Source organism: Bidens hawaiensis, unplaced genomic scaffold (genome assembly GCF_021521415.1).
Source record: "Bidens hawaiensis isolate Kalapana, Puna unplaced genomic scaffold, B.hawaiensis_p1.1 tig00011733_1, whole genome shotgun sequence".
NCBI lineage: Eukaryota > Viridiplantae > Streptophyta > Magnoliopsida > Asterales > Asteraceae > Bidens > Bidens hawaiensis.
This window is the reverse complement of record NW_027491929.1, coordinates 510,903-523,837: the sequence shown is the minus strand read 5'-3', so window position 1 is coordinate 523,837 and position 12,935 is coordinate 510,903. Positions and strand designations below refer to the sequence as shown.

General features: G+C 43.5%; 1 protein-coding gene across 1 annotated transcript; it reads left to right on the top strand.

Moving 5' to 3' along the window:
* The first annotated feature begins 394 nt into the window (after positions 1 to 394).
* LOC143538828 (protein SINE1-like) lies at positions 395 to 2,255 on the top strand. The gene is made up of 2 exons (XM_077032292.1): positions 395 to 1,550; positions 1,636 to 2,255. The coding sequence occupies exons 1-2, from the start codon at positions 447 to 449 to the stop codon at positions 2,029 to 2,031; spliced, it is 1,500 nt and encodes a 499-aa protein (XP_076888407.1). The 5' UTR covers positions 395 to 446; the 3' UTR covers positions 2,032 to 2,255.
* Positions 2,256 to 12,935: the final 10,680 nt, after the last annotated feature.

Here is a 12,935-nt window from a genome sequence, read left to right as displayed (position 1 = left end):
CTAATGTTTCTGTTATCTTCTAGCTGTTTTTCATTATTCAGTTGATTTTATTTATCCTTTTCAAATTTACAGATATGATAGCTGTAACAGGTATTATTTTTTTCTAGGATTTTAATATCTTACCAGTTTATTAAAATAGGGTTGACATAGTTAATTCAATGGGTCATGCTCGGGTTAATGTGTTTAACCTCTCCTTTATGTTAACGGTTTAATTCAATTTTTACAACCCAGGAACCCGATTAACATGTTTACAACTTAATTGCAATCTGTCAACCTGTTTGACACATTTGTGTAAATGGGTTAACCAGGCCATGTTCAAGTTACAAGATTTTAAATCTGTACATATTAGAGCTGATGTTTTAACACAAATAAAAATTTGGGTTCTTTTCGGTTGAACAAACTTGCAACCCAAATTGACCCGTTTGATTGCTTTTGCAGTTCATCAAATGGGGAGAAATTTAAGCCTTCTACTCAAGCGAGAATTATTAAACCTCGATAAAGCTCCCGATAGCAAAAACTCATCCATGAAAGGAATAAAATCGTACATAAAAAATTTAGATTCATCTGCAATCCCAATCTTCCTTTCTCAAATCTCCAACACCAAACAAACCGAATCAACGCCAACCGAATACACAATCTCACTTTATGAAGTCCTCGCACGCGTTCACGGCCCAAAAATTGTCCCCCAAATCGACAACATCATGTCCAGTATAATCAAAACATTAAAATGTTGTCCCCCCTCATTTTCCCTTCACCAAGCCTGCTCAAAAGTGGTCCCCACCATCGCAACACACGCGGTGGACCCCGCCACACCGGATCACAACAAACGACAGATTATTCACTCGCTTTGTAAACCCCTTTCGGATTCTCTTTTATCGAACCAAGACAGTTTGTCATCCGGTGCGGCTTTATGTTTAAAGGCTTTGGTTGACTCGGATAATTGGCGGTTTGCTTCGAGTCAAACAGTCAACGAGGTATGTCAAAGGGTTGTTGGGGCTTTAGAGAAATGTTTAACTACAAATGCGCATATGGGTTTGGTTATGTCTTTAGCGGAACGCGATGGTTTAATCGTTGAAGCGTATGCATGGTTGTTGGTTCAGTCTGGTGTCAAGATTGTCAATATGGCTGGTTTGGAGGGCAATTCGCATAAACGATTGATGGCGATTCAAATGATTAGCTTTTTGATGAAAAGTTTGGATTATAAGTGTTTGATGTCGGAACTTGGTTTTATAATTGAGGAAATGAAGAAATGCGATGGTGATGACGATCAAACGACTTATGTTAAAGGTGCAGCGTTTGAAGCGATACAAACTGCAAAAAGGATTTTGAGTGAAAAAGGGTCAAAGTTTGAGAAGTTGACTTCGACCAGTCAAAGGGGTCTCACTGCATCACCGGAATCACAAGCAATGAGTTATATGCTCGATTCGCCATCTGGGATTAGCGATTTATCTCAAGAAGTTGACTTTGACCGAAGTCAACGCGATTATGCAAACGTGTTTTCAAGATTCTCGCAGAAAAGTGATTCTAGAAGTGGTACTCCTAGTCCTCAGGTGAGTTTAATGAAGTCAGGTTTTTGTTTTTGAATGTTTATTAATCTGTTTTTAATTTATCTTTTGTTTGTAAACCTTGTTTCAGAGATCTTGGTCTTTTATAAATCTTGAGCATATTAAGATTTTCGAAACTCCAAGAAAGCTTATGAAGTGCCTTCAAGATTCAAACCAAAGTCAAAAAGTCAAAAGCTGGTCAAGTCAAAGTTTCATGAGCCCATTGTTGAGCAAATTTGATCTGAACCGCACATCAACACGTGATGAAAATGGGCTTGTGTGTGACCTTAGTGACCGTTTCAGTCATGACGATGAGCGGTTTTATGATGCTTCAGAACACATGTGTCAAGAAGCTGACCGTGAAAATAAACTGATACGTTGGTTTTCGGTTATGAGGATTGTTTGCGGTTTTGTTGTTTTGTTTGGGATCACTGTTTGTTTCATGGTGGTGGGAGATAAAAGTGAAGAATATGATGTTCCTACTTGATTTAGGTCTTTTGTTGTTGTAAGTCAAAAGTATGAATGTTGTTGACATTACATTATTGCTGATAGACATGAATTTGAAGTTCAGTAGTTGATGTCTTTTTTTAAAGGTTCTTCTAGTTTGATGTCAAGTGTTCAGCCATGAAATAAGGCTTTTGCTTTATCCAACAATCTAAAAAGCATGTTTTTCTATATATTTTTACATACTATGATATCGGTTTCATCGTGAGTAAATGGCCATGTGTCGGGCATCACCTAGTACTATGCATGTCCTAAACCTGTTCAAAATTGTTTAAGCTAGATAGGGGTGAGCATACTTTTAAGCGTTAAGTGATAACCAGATTGTCACTGAACCAAATTAACAGATAACTAAGATTAACCGACGGTTATGGTTAAGGTTCTTTGCTTAACCGATATGGTTATGATTAAGGGTGTTTGATAGGGTTTGATATGCTATAGATTGGATATAGGGAAGATAATAAGGCAAACGAAGAACCGAACTATAGTATTAATTAAAGTGTATAGAAAAGTTATAATAGCAATTCTCGGGCCCAGCCCTCTCACTGCATACGCAGGAGCCATGGTACTACCATCTTAAACATAAATCTACCCTCCCTCCCTATTAGCTAATAATACCTATTTATAGAATTATAACTTGCACTTGACCCTTCCCAAAATAGACAATGATCATGATTCTTATCAGTGTCCCACAACTGAACGTTAACCGAGCTGAACATACACATTTGTAGCATGCGTGTTTCGTCCAAGCAACCATTAATTTACTCTTAAATATTCTGGTTTTCCCTATCCGAACACATGTGGCACCTATGGATTAGTAACTTAAATACAATGTCATATAAATCTGAGTGACAGGTTCACGTTACAAAACCAATATTAGTTCAAATTCTTGGTCAGTTTGGGGCCAAGTCAGATGTTGCTGGTTGGTAGCCGAAATGGACTCATGTACTTTCATTAATGAAATTATAACCGATGAAGCATAACTGAGATTTCTGAAATTAGGCTTGTTCATTCATTTCCACACCATAGGTCAGCATTATGCCCATATTGTAGTAGGGTATTTAAACTAAACTTCTAATGGATGGATTATAGTGATCATATAATCATGATAATGCTGAAATACTGAATCATGATGATGCTGCATATATACAGGTTTACCTTTCTATTGTACAAGTTATTATATTTTTTTAAAAGAATTTTCTTATTTAAATCCAGTTATATATACATTTATAGTCTCAAAATATAATAATATTTTAAAAAAGGCCCATTCCAACCCATCTATTCGTCAAACTCCGTTCTGACCGAACCCGGTATGGCACATTACGCTGCCCAACCCGACTCGCCTGTTTTGTCAGGTATAAAAATTATAGCAATTATTACAGCCTAGATAAAAGTTCTCGTTTATATTTTGGTATTTTGGTCATTTGAATATTTTAGAATTCAACGTTGTGACCTGAATCTATTTTTTTCACTGTTTTTTTTTTAAAAAAAGGAAACTTGGTAAGAACCATTTTGATCCGAAACTATTTTTGGTCATAGCCCTTGTTAACCCGAACCTTTTTTTTTTGTTTTGGCCATACCCGTTTTAACCAACCAGATTGGACCTGCTTTAAACTGACCCATTCTGGCCGGTGACCCAACCCGAGCTTTTTCCAGGACTAAGAGCCCTGTGCTGCTGCTAAGGCCTAAGACCCCCTGTGATGCTGCAAATATCCCTTTGTTTGTAGAAATAGAATCAGGAAAAAAAAGGATAATTAGCATTAGGTTTGCCTATAATTATTTGGTTTTTTATTTATTTAGATATTTATTTATTTATTTTTTTTAATTTTCATAGCTCAAAACATTGTTAACATTTGCCATTTAAATTTCTTGGACTGATGGATGTTGGCGCGGCTTGGTTTATTTTGGCCGCTTAAAAAAGTGTTGATCAAAAACTCAAAACCCGAACCGATTTTTTGGTCAATCCGTTTTGACTTGTTCCTATTTTTTAAGCATAACCCGTTTTGACGTGAAACTGTTTTGGTCATAACCCATTTTGACCCAAACCAAATTAAACCTGTTATAAACCAGCCTATGCTGACGTAAATCTGTTTTAACCCAAACCTGTTTTTGGTTATAACCCGTTTATATCCGAAACTATTTTGGACATAACCCTATTGTCACGAAACTATTTTGGCCATAACCCTTTCTTACTCAAACCAAATGGAACCAGTTTTAAATAGACCCGTCTTAACAGATTATAAGCCCATAACAATTTACAAAACTATTTCATATTCTACTATTATAATAAAAAAGGTTTATCTAGACAGATGCCATCCTCACAATAGCCTTCGCTTTTATTTTACTTAATGTTATTGTGACATCTGGCTTCACCATAATGCAAACCGTAGATTTAGGACTCCACAGTTTGAAATCCTAATCTTCCCGCTTCAATTGCTTTATTGCCGTCCAAATTGGCAGTCTTTGCAAAACTTGACGGTTGTTTTTATGAGAGAAGCAGTTCGCAGGCGTTGAGGGAAGTTCTACACTATTTATGGATACAAGATTTCACCAAGTTCCTGTCATCCACTATCATTGACCGTTTCGTTTCATACTGAAGTGGATCAGATCTCTAATTTGAAATCCGACGCCGTTTTGTATATGGATTACATCGTCCTTGAATACGCTTTGCGGAGTCCGGGATGGTGATGCTCGGTATGAGCCGGGTGTGGAAGGATGCTGGGGCGGAGGCGCCACAGGTTCCCATCGTCCTTGAATACGGTTTGAACTCTATCCCTTACGGTATGCTTCATCTTCTTTGCTGATTTAAAGTTTTCTTCTAACTGTTTTTCTTTTGTTTTCAGAGGGAAACGACCTACAATCGCTCCTGCATCCGCGGGAAGCTGGTGGTCCCGCTCGGATGGGTACCCGTGCTCTTGATGAGAACGAGTTGCCCATCTTGGAGCAAACGGCGGATCAGTTTGTGGAGGTCTACCCGCCGGGCCACCCGATTCTGAGCGCCACGCGGCCAGGTAAGGAGTTATTTAACCCTCGCCCTGTCAATGCTCAAACCTCTGCTGGAATTCCTCTAATTTTGTCATCTTCTGATGAGGAATCCGCAGATGGTCCTTTCTTCACGCGGAAGAAGAAGGCTGCTGGCGGGAAGGGTAAGGCGAAGGTTGCCTCCACTACCGATCAGGGGAATCGGTCAGAGTCAGAGACCGAGAGTGAAGAGGTGGCGGGGAACCCTGGTGGTGATGAGACCACTGTTCCGGAGGTTGAGACAGCTGTCACCTCCGGGCAGCCTAGTACGACGGTGACCGGCGTGAAGAGGCCGGCTCCATCGGGTTCGTCCCCGCCTATTCGCACCTTCAAGCTCAAGAGGACTCTTAAGTGTAAACTTTAACTTTAACTTCATATCTTTCCGCCATTATATTTAAATATGTTTTCATGCAGGCGTGGATGCAACCGCATTCCAGGGTGGAGCGGGGAGGAGCATCTCTGGACCCATGACGGTAGGTTTGGTCAACCTACCCGAGGCGATGACCCAGGCGACTGTGCCTGCTTCAAGTGTTGGTTCAGTTGCTCACTCGGTTGAGGTAACTGTTCCAACTGTGACGTCGTCTCCGCCGGCTGTCAGTGCCATATTCACTGAATCATTCACTGAGCCGGCGGTGATATTTTCTGCGGGTTCTTCCGCAGCGGCGGCCACGGTTGTGAGTTCACCCCCAGTGAGTTCACCTCCGGTGGTCTCTACCGCAGCGGCTTCGACCGTGCCTCCGGCGCCGGCGACTACCTCGTCCCCGGCCGGTTCAGCAGGTATGTTCGGGGCTTCTAGCCAATCTCTGCCTCCTTCCCATCTGCCTGACCTCTTGGATGGATATCCATTAGGTTCGGGTGATGGGTTTGGCGGCTACCGGCCTACTGTCGACCCTACAGGTGCGTAGGGTTATTTTGGCCTTTTTATATATATTTTTGTTTTCTATCATCTTTTCCTAACTGCTTTTTGTTTTTTGCAGTGTCGGATTCGAATGAGGTGTATGTTCCACGGTGGAACATCCGCCGGGGAACAACCCTTCGGACGCCTGTGGAATGCGTCGAGTGGGCGCGTCACGCGGCCCCAAGTGGCGCGTTGGGGGAAGCCATGTCCAGCTACCAGGAGGGTAGGCTGACAAATGAGCTTCGAATTCTCCTTGCCCGGATGCAGCCGCGCGTTGAGCTGCTTTGTCGTGAAAACGACAAGTTAAAGGCGGCTCGTATCCAAGAAGTAGCTCAGGTGCGTGTTATCCGGGAGGAGAACAGGAGACTCTCCGCCGTTGCTGCGGAGAAGGAGAAGGCCTTCAAGGCCCTTGAGGTTGAAGTTCAGGCCCGTTCCAAGGCTACCCAAGCTGTTAACGAACAGCTTCGGTTGGCTAAGGAAACTGCGCGGAACGCAACCGAGAGGGCCACCAAGGCTGAAGCTGTTGCGGAGCCTCTGCGCGCCGAGAATGAGGAGCTCAAAGCCAAACTTGAGAGGCTTCAGCAGGCTCATGATGCTTTGGCTATGGAAGACGCCAAGAAGCTTCAAGAGATCTTGGATCAGAGGGGTATGCTTGACCATACTGAGCGTAAGCTTAAGGGCGTTGCAGAGGCTGCTGCTAAGGAAGTGTTGCTTACCAACCTTAACAAAAATGAAGCCGAACGCGCCCGCAACCAAGCTCAAGCTGCCCTCCAAGAAGCTCTGATTACCAAGGAATGGCTTCTACGAGAAGCGTTGTCGCAGGTATGCATAGCTTCATAATGTCTTTACGCTTTTCTTGATACTTAGAAAAGGTTTTGACACTTGTATTTTTGTTTTGTAGGTTGTGTATCGAGTCTTCACGGACACATCATACGACGATGCCATGAGCACAGCCCTCAACGCTTCTCATGAGGATGGGGAAAAGGCTGGCTTCCTGCTTGGTCTAGGGTTTGTTGAGAAGGGCATCTCGCCTTCCAACTTCCCTCTTTATGATGTGGATACTGGAGCTGCGTATGACCAAGCAGTGAATCAGTATGCTGCCTTCCCGCATCCTGTGGTGGAGAAGGTGAACGAAGTTGCTGCCGCTGATGATGGGCTAACTATCCTCAAGAATTTCCTTGAACCGCCACAGCCAACTGATGGTGCGGGTACAAGTGGGTTTGGAGGGAGTGGTCTTGAAGCTTGAACCTTTAGATCCTTTCCCACTGTTAGGATAGGTTTGTTTTTGTATAGATTTACACCCTTGTAGGCGGGTAGATACCCGGCCATTCTTGTAATACTTGAATTTTTATGGAATGTATAAATCTTTGTGCGGGTAGGACCGCCACTTTCACTGGATGACTTGCTTTATAGACGTTATGATTTGCTCATGCATATTATTGCTTAATTTGGCACTTGTTTTGCCGCATAAACCATATATGATTCGCTCGTGCATACTTTAACTTAGCAAATTTCCAAGTGTTTTGAACAAGTTAACCGTTCGACGCGCGGTTGTCAATAGGTTAGTGTTCAGTTTCCTCTATCATGATTGTGCGGGTAGGACCGTCACTTTCATTTAGTGGGATGACCGATCTTCACCTATAACTGACCTGCGTGAAGGTTTGCCGTTTTTTCTGTTTATACGGGTTTTGCCGCCGTCCACACGCAACGAATTTTCACATTTATTTATGCGGTGAATACCGGCATATCAGTGTTGAATAAGTTAACCGTTCGACGCGCGGTTGTCAATAGGTTAGTTCGGTTTCCTCTATCATGATTTGTGTGGTTAGGACCGGCACTTTCATTTAGTGGGATGACCCAACTTTACCTATAACTGACCTACGTGAAGGTTGTCCTCATCTGTTTTTTGTGCTTACGCGGGTTTTGCCGCCGTCCACACGCAACGATTCCTTCACACTTATGTATGCGGTGAAGACCGGCATATCAGTGTTTTGAATAAATTAACCGTTCGACGCGCGGTTGTTAATAGGTTAGTTCGGTTTCCTCTATCATGATTTGTGCGGGTAGGACCGGCACTTTCATTTAGTGGGATGACCCAACTTTACCTATAACTGACCTGCGTGAAGGTTGGCCGCTTTTTGTGTTTATGCGGGTTTTGCCGCCTTCCACACGCAACGACTTATTTCCTCACTTATGTATGCGGTGAAGACCGGCATATCAGTGTTTTGAATAAATTAACCGTTCGACGCGCGGTTGTCAATAGGTTAGTTCGGTTTCCTCTATCATGATTTGTGCGGGTAGGACCGGCACTTTCATTTAGTGGGATGACCTAACTTTACCTATAACTGACCTGCGTGAAGGTTGGCCGTTTTTTGTGTTTATGCGGGTTTTGCCGCCTTCCACATGCAACGACTTACTTCCCCACTTATGTAGGCGGTGAAGACCGGCATATCAGTGTGAAAAGTTCATAAGTATAAATGTAAGATTATCAGTGTCAATGTGATAAGGAGAGTCATTTCCATTAGAAGTGGCTCTGGGCCTTTTCTTTTACAAGTTTGGAATTGATCTACATGCAGACTATGTAATTGAGCTCCCTTCCATGTTGTTTGGATGGGAGTGCCATCGAGCCGATATGCACTTGGTTCGGAATCTCGTTGTTTACGCAGTATGTAGTCTCCAACATTAAAGCTGCAGTTTCGTGTTTTTCCCAACTGGGGTTCTACACGCGTTGGCCTGCTCAGCATCCTTTACGCCACGAGGTGTGCGAGTTCTCCATCTCTGACGAATGTCTCGATGATGTCCTTCAAGTCTATGCATTCGTCGGTGGTGTGGCCTTTTGTCCTGTGGAAGTCACAGAATTTGCTCTGATCAGCGTTGTGACGCTCTCGGATTATTGGAGCCTTTGGCCATGGGAGCCTCTCGGTGTCAAATATTTCGGTGACGCTTTTGGTGAGTGGCGTCCATCTGGAGTTCCGGTTTGACGACCGCATGTTATCCTTTCCGCCTAACCGAGGGTATGAGCCGGATGAGGTGTCAAAGTTTACCCTTGACTGCCAAATACCTAGCTTCCTCTTTTTGTTTAGTCGGGCGGTAAGGACGTTGTTTTCTCTTGTTTTCTGGGTGTAGAGGTTTGTGCTTTAGGGAAGATCTCTACCCAGTTGCTTTTCCGTTTCCGCGAAGCGTTTAGCTGCTGTCATGATGGCATCCCATGTGGATGGCATGCCGTCTTTACCCGTTAAGTTGCGGATGAGCTCTGGATATTTCGCGCCCTGAATGAAAGCAGCGCGAACAAGATCTTCGCTAATAGCGCCCAGACTCAGCTTCTTTGAGTTGAAGCGAGTGATGAAATCTAGCAAAGATTAATCTTCCTCTCGGATGCAGTTGAGGATCGTCCATTGCTCTTCAGTGTACTTTCTTTGTTGACTGAAGTGTTGGCTGAACTTCTGTTGGAAGTCTGGCCAATCGTAGATGTGGTGGACCGGTAGACGGTCAAACCACGCTCTGGCTGCCCCAACAAGTGTCATTTGGAACATGTAACACCACGTGGGTTCCGTCCAATTGCTGACGGTTGCCCCCGCTATGAATCTGTTCAAATGATCGTCTGGGTCAGATATACCATCATATGTGCCTATATTGGACATTTGTTTGGCACTTTTCGGGGCGATTGCTTCCGCAATGTCCCTTGAAAATTTGGACGTTCCCGCATTTGCAGCAGTTGGTTTGAAGGTTTTGGAGAAGTCACGCGGGTTTCCCGCCGCATTCCTTGGTTTGAAGGTTTCTTCGAAATGCCTTCTCGATTGGAAGTCCGTTTCCTTACGCTTCCCTTTTGCCCTGTGGCGAGGGTTCGCGTCGGTGTCGGATTCCTCCCGATCATCGTCCGAGTACTCGCACTCACTGCTCGTGTTGAGCTGCTGTCGAGTGCTTCCGAATTCGTCAGCCTGTTGGAGTGAACGCAAGCGTTCATCCAACTCAGCTTGGAATTCCTTCTGACGTGCTTCGGCCCACGCTTTAACTTGATCGAGTGTTTGGCGGGGGAGCCTCGTCTGTTGTCTCTCCAACTGGGTATTGGTGAATCCCAGTGAAGGATTGTTTACTGCACTTGCCCCCGGCTCGGGTAACTCGGGTAGTGTTCGTAAAATTTACTGCATTTGCCCCGGCTTGGGTAACCGGGGTAGTGTTCATAAAATGTGTGTACTCGCCGGTGTTCCCCCCAGTAGCTGGGGTTGTGGTTACCGGGGTTTCTTGGTTACTCGCTGGCCTCGGGACCGGAGTAACGTTAACCATCTTTCCAGAAGTTTTGAAAAAACTGAAAAAGAAGTAGTTCTAGCTTTTATGCACGGATGGCGCCAATGAAGAAACACTAATCGACCCCGGGCAGATTACGGATAATCTGGGGGTTAAATAGATGTTTCCCACGAGGGGTTAGGTCCGGCAAAGATGGTTCTTCTGATGACCTGCAAAACAGACACCGTGAGCTCGTCACTGAGAAGGGGGGGGGGGTACCTCCTTGTGACCACCCTCCGGCGTGAGAATCAGACTAGATTGCTCTTGAATATAAGTGTATATTAAGAGATTGCTAGAGAAGATAAGATAATGAGATCCTAATACCATTCCAAGGTGTTGGAGTATTTATAGCCGAAGGTAGGTTTCCAAGCAGGTACAGCCGGCTGAATAGTATTCCTGTTCTGCCAACTGTGGGCTACGCACATGCCATGCTGGTGGTTGGTGGGTAGGCAGCGGCTAATAGTGACCAGGTCGGCTGTGTACTATTCCTTTTCCACCAACTGCAGGCTATGCACGTGCTACGACAGGTTGGTGAGTAGGCAGCGGCTGATAGTGACATTAAGTAATAGAGCATGCTGCTCGTTGTACTGTTGTCAGTGAGCTGTCGCAGCTTTGGTCAGATCTTTTGTCCATACCTCGTCAGGTACAGTACAAAAGATCCTCCAGTATCGTACGGACTGGCTCATTTGGGCGTGAGTTTTCCCGGCTTTGGGCGGGAGTATTCCCGGCTTGCTCACTCATTCTTCAGGTGACATTACTGAATTATTTAAGAGTTAAGTGCCTTGTGCGTGTAACCTTGCTGCGCGGGTAGCCTTCCCTAATGCTAGTTTCCGTTGCTGCGGGAACAGGCGGAGTACGTCGACCATTGGGAGGCTTTTCCTGCGGGAACAGCTTGCGTACTGCGCGTAAGGACGTCACGTCTCTGAGCATGGTGGGTCCTGCGGATCCAGTTGGTTTCTGCGCAGACGTCTCTCTTCGAGGTGTCTTGCGAGTTTGGTCTTTGCGCAGACGTCCCTCTTGAAGGTGAGTCTTGCGGGTCCAACTGCGCAGACGTCCCTCTTTGAGGTGAGTCTTGCGGGTCCAACTGGGCTCTGCTGGGACCTACCTCTTCAAGTCTAAAGGTGTGATTTGTGTAATTTGAATTCATCGGAGGTTAATCGGTTAACCGGCCGACAAATCTTGATTACTTTTAGTCTTTGTTTGCTCAATTTCTCCGATCAGATTTGCTACTCTTATCGTTTCAAGCATAGGTTCTGTCATCTTGATTTGCACATAATGCATTGGTTCTAAATGAGTTTTTGGACAAAAGATAGTGCTGTAGGCCATTCTTCAACCCAACAGAAAGTTATGATTTTTCTTAAGTAGATACATATAGAACTGTACATTTGTCAGTTTGATAAACAATTCATGATTTTCTAATAATATTTTTTTTACTTGAACTGCAGCTAAAGGGAATGAATATGGAAGACACAAATTGCATGTTTTAATTAACATTAAAAGTGGTGAGTTTTCTTAATACCTTGTGAATTTATTTTATTATTATTATTATTATTATTACACTCGTCAAAAACTACAATTTCCCTTTTTTGATATATTAATTGTTGCTTTTTAAAAACTTGCAGGTTCTTCAAAGAATATAGAAAAGGCTATATTAATGGCAACTAAAAGAGGATAAAAGAACTGCTAGAAGCCTGTAAGTCTACCCGTGAGAACTCAAGTATATTATTGTTAAAATTATCTATACGGGTCCAACGACTCTGTTAGCTCGTTAGTAGTGATGTGAAAATGTCGAATCAAGTAGGTTGGGTAAACCCGTAAAGGGCCAAAATAGGTTCGGGTCGATACGCCTTTTTATTCAATACGTTTAAAATAGGTTCGGATTATACGTTTAACCCATTTACAATAAAATGGTTTACTGACTAATATAAGAAATGAAGCTGCTTATATGTTGTCTTTATTTTAACTTTGTATGTAATGTTTATTATCTTTCTGCAGCAATAGATTGATCTTGCACAGTTTACGTGTCGACAAGCTAAAAAAAGCGAGCCATCCTTGAACCAAACACCGCAATTTGCAAATCCTGCTATGGTAGGTAGTAGCTCTTTCTTTGTATTTACAACTGGTGCTTTCTGTAGCCCATACACATTTTATTTCAGCCCGTACACAATCTCATTTCATCCCTTTATGTGTAATGTTGTAAATGTTTCATAAACGATTATGATGTTTTATACAATGATACATTTAATGAAAATCCACCTCCAACAAATGATCCAACATGTATTGCACGTCTCGGCTCTGCTGTTTATGAATTAAGCTATGTCCAAAGCAAATAAGAATGCGGTTTATGCAGCCTTTTATTATTATTATTATTATTATTATTATTATTATTTTGGGACTTATGAATTTCTAAATCATTATGCAATTTAACTCCAAATACACGCGATTTGGAGTTACAGCTCAAGCTAACTCGGTTCTCTCACTAACCCATCGGCAATCATCGCCATCCAGTCGCCGGTCATAACACCGCCGTAGAGTCCAGCACCACCGGTCATAATCAGTCGTCAGCCGTCACAGGTCCAGCACGACCAGTCAGTCAGTACCCGTCAGCATCCACCCGTCGCCGTCCACCATCACAGGTCAGCTCACAGATTACTGTTTGGTGGTGTGACGACTTGTATTCTCTGATT

What these genes read in the sequence shown, in the direction of transcription:
- LOC143538828 (XM_077032292.1), top strand. Translation starts at nt 447, where the DNA reads ATGGGGAGAAATTTAAGCCTTCTACTCAAGCGAGAATTATTAAACCTC. An exon ending in GTGGTACTCCTAGTCCTCAG is followed by an intron (nt 1,551 to 1,635) that starts GTGAGTTTAATG and finishes ACCTTGTTTCAG; the next exon opens with AGATCTTGGTCTTTTATAAA.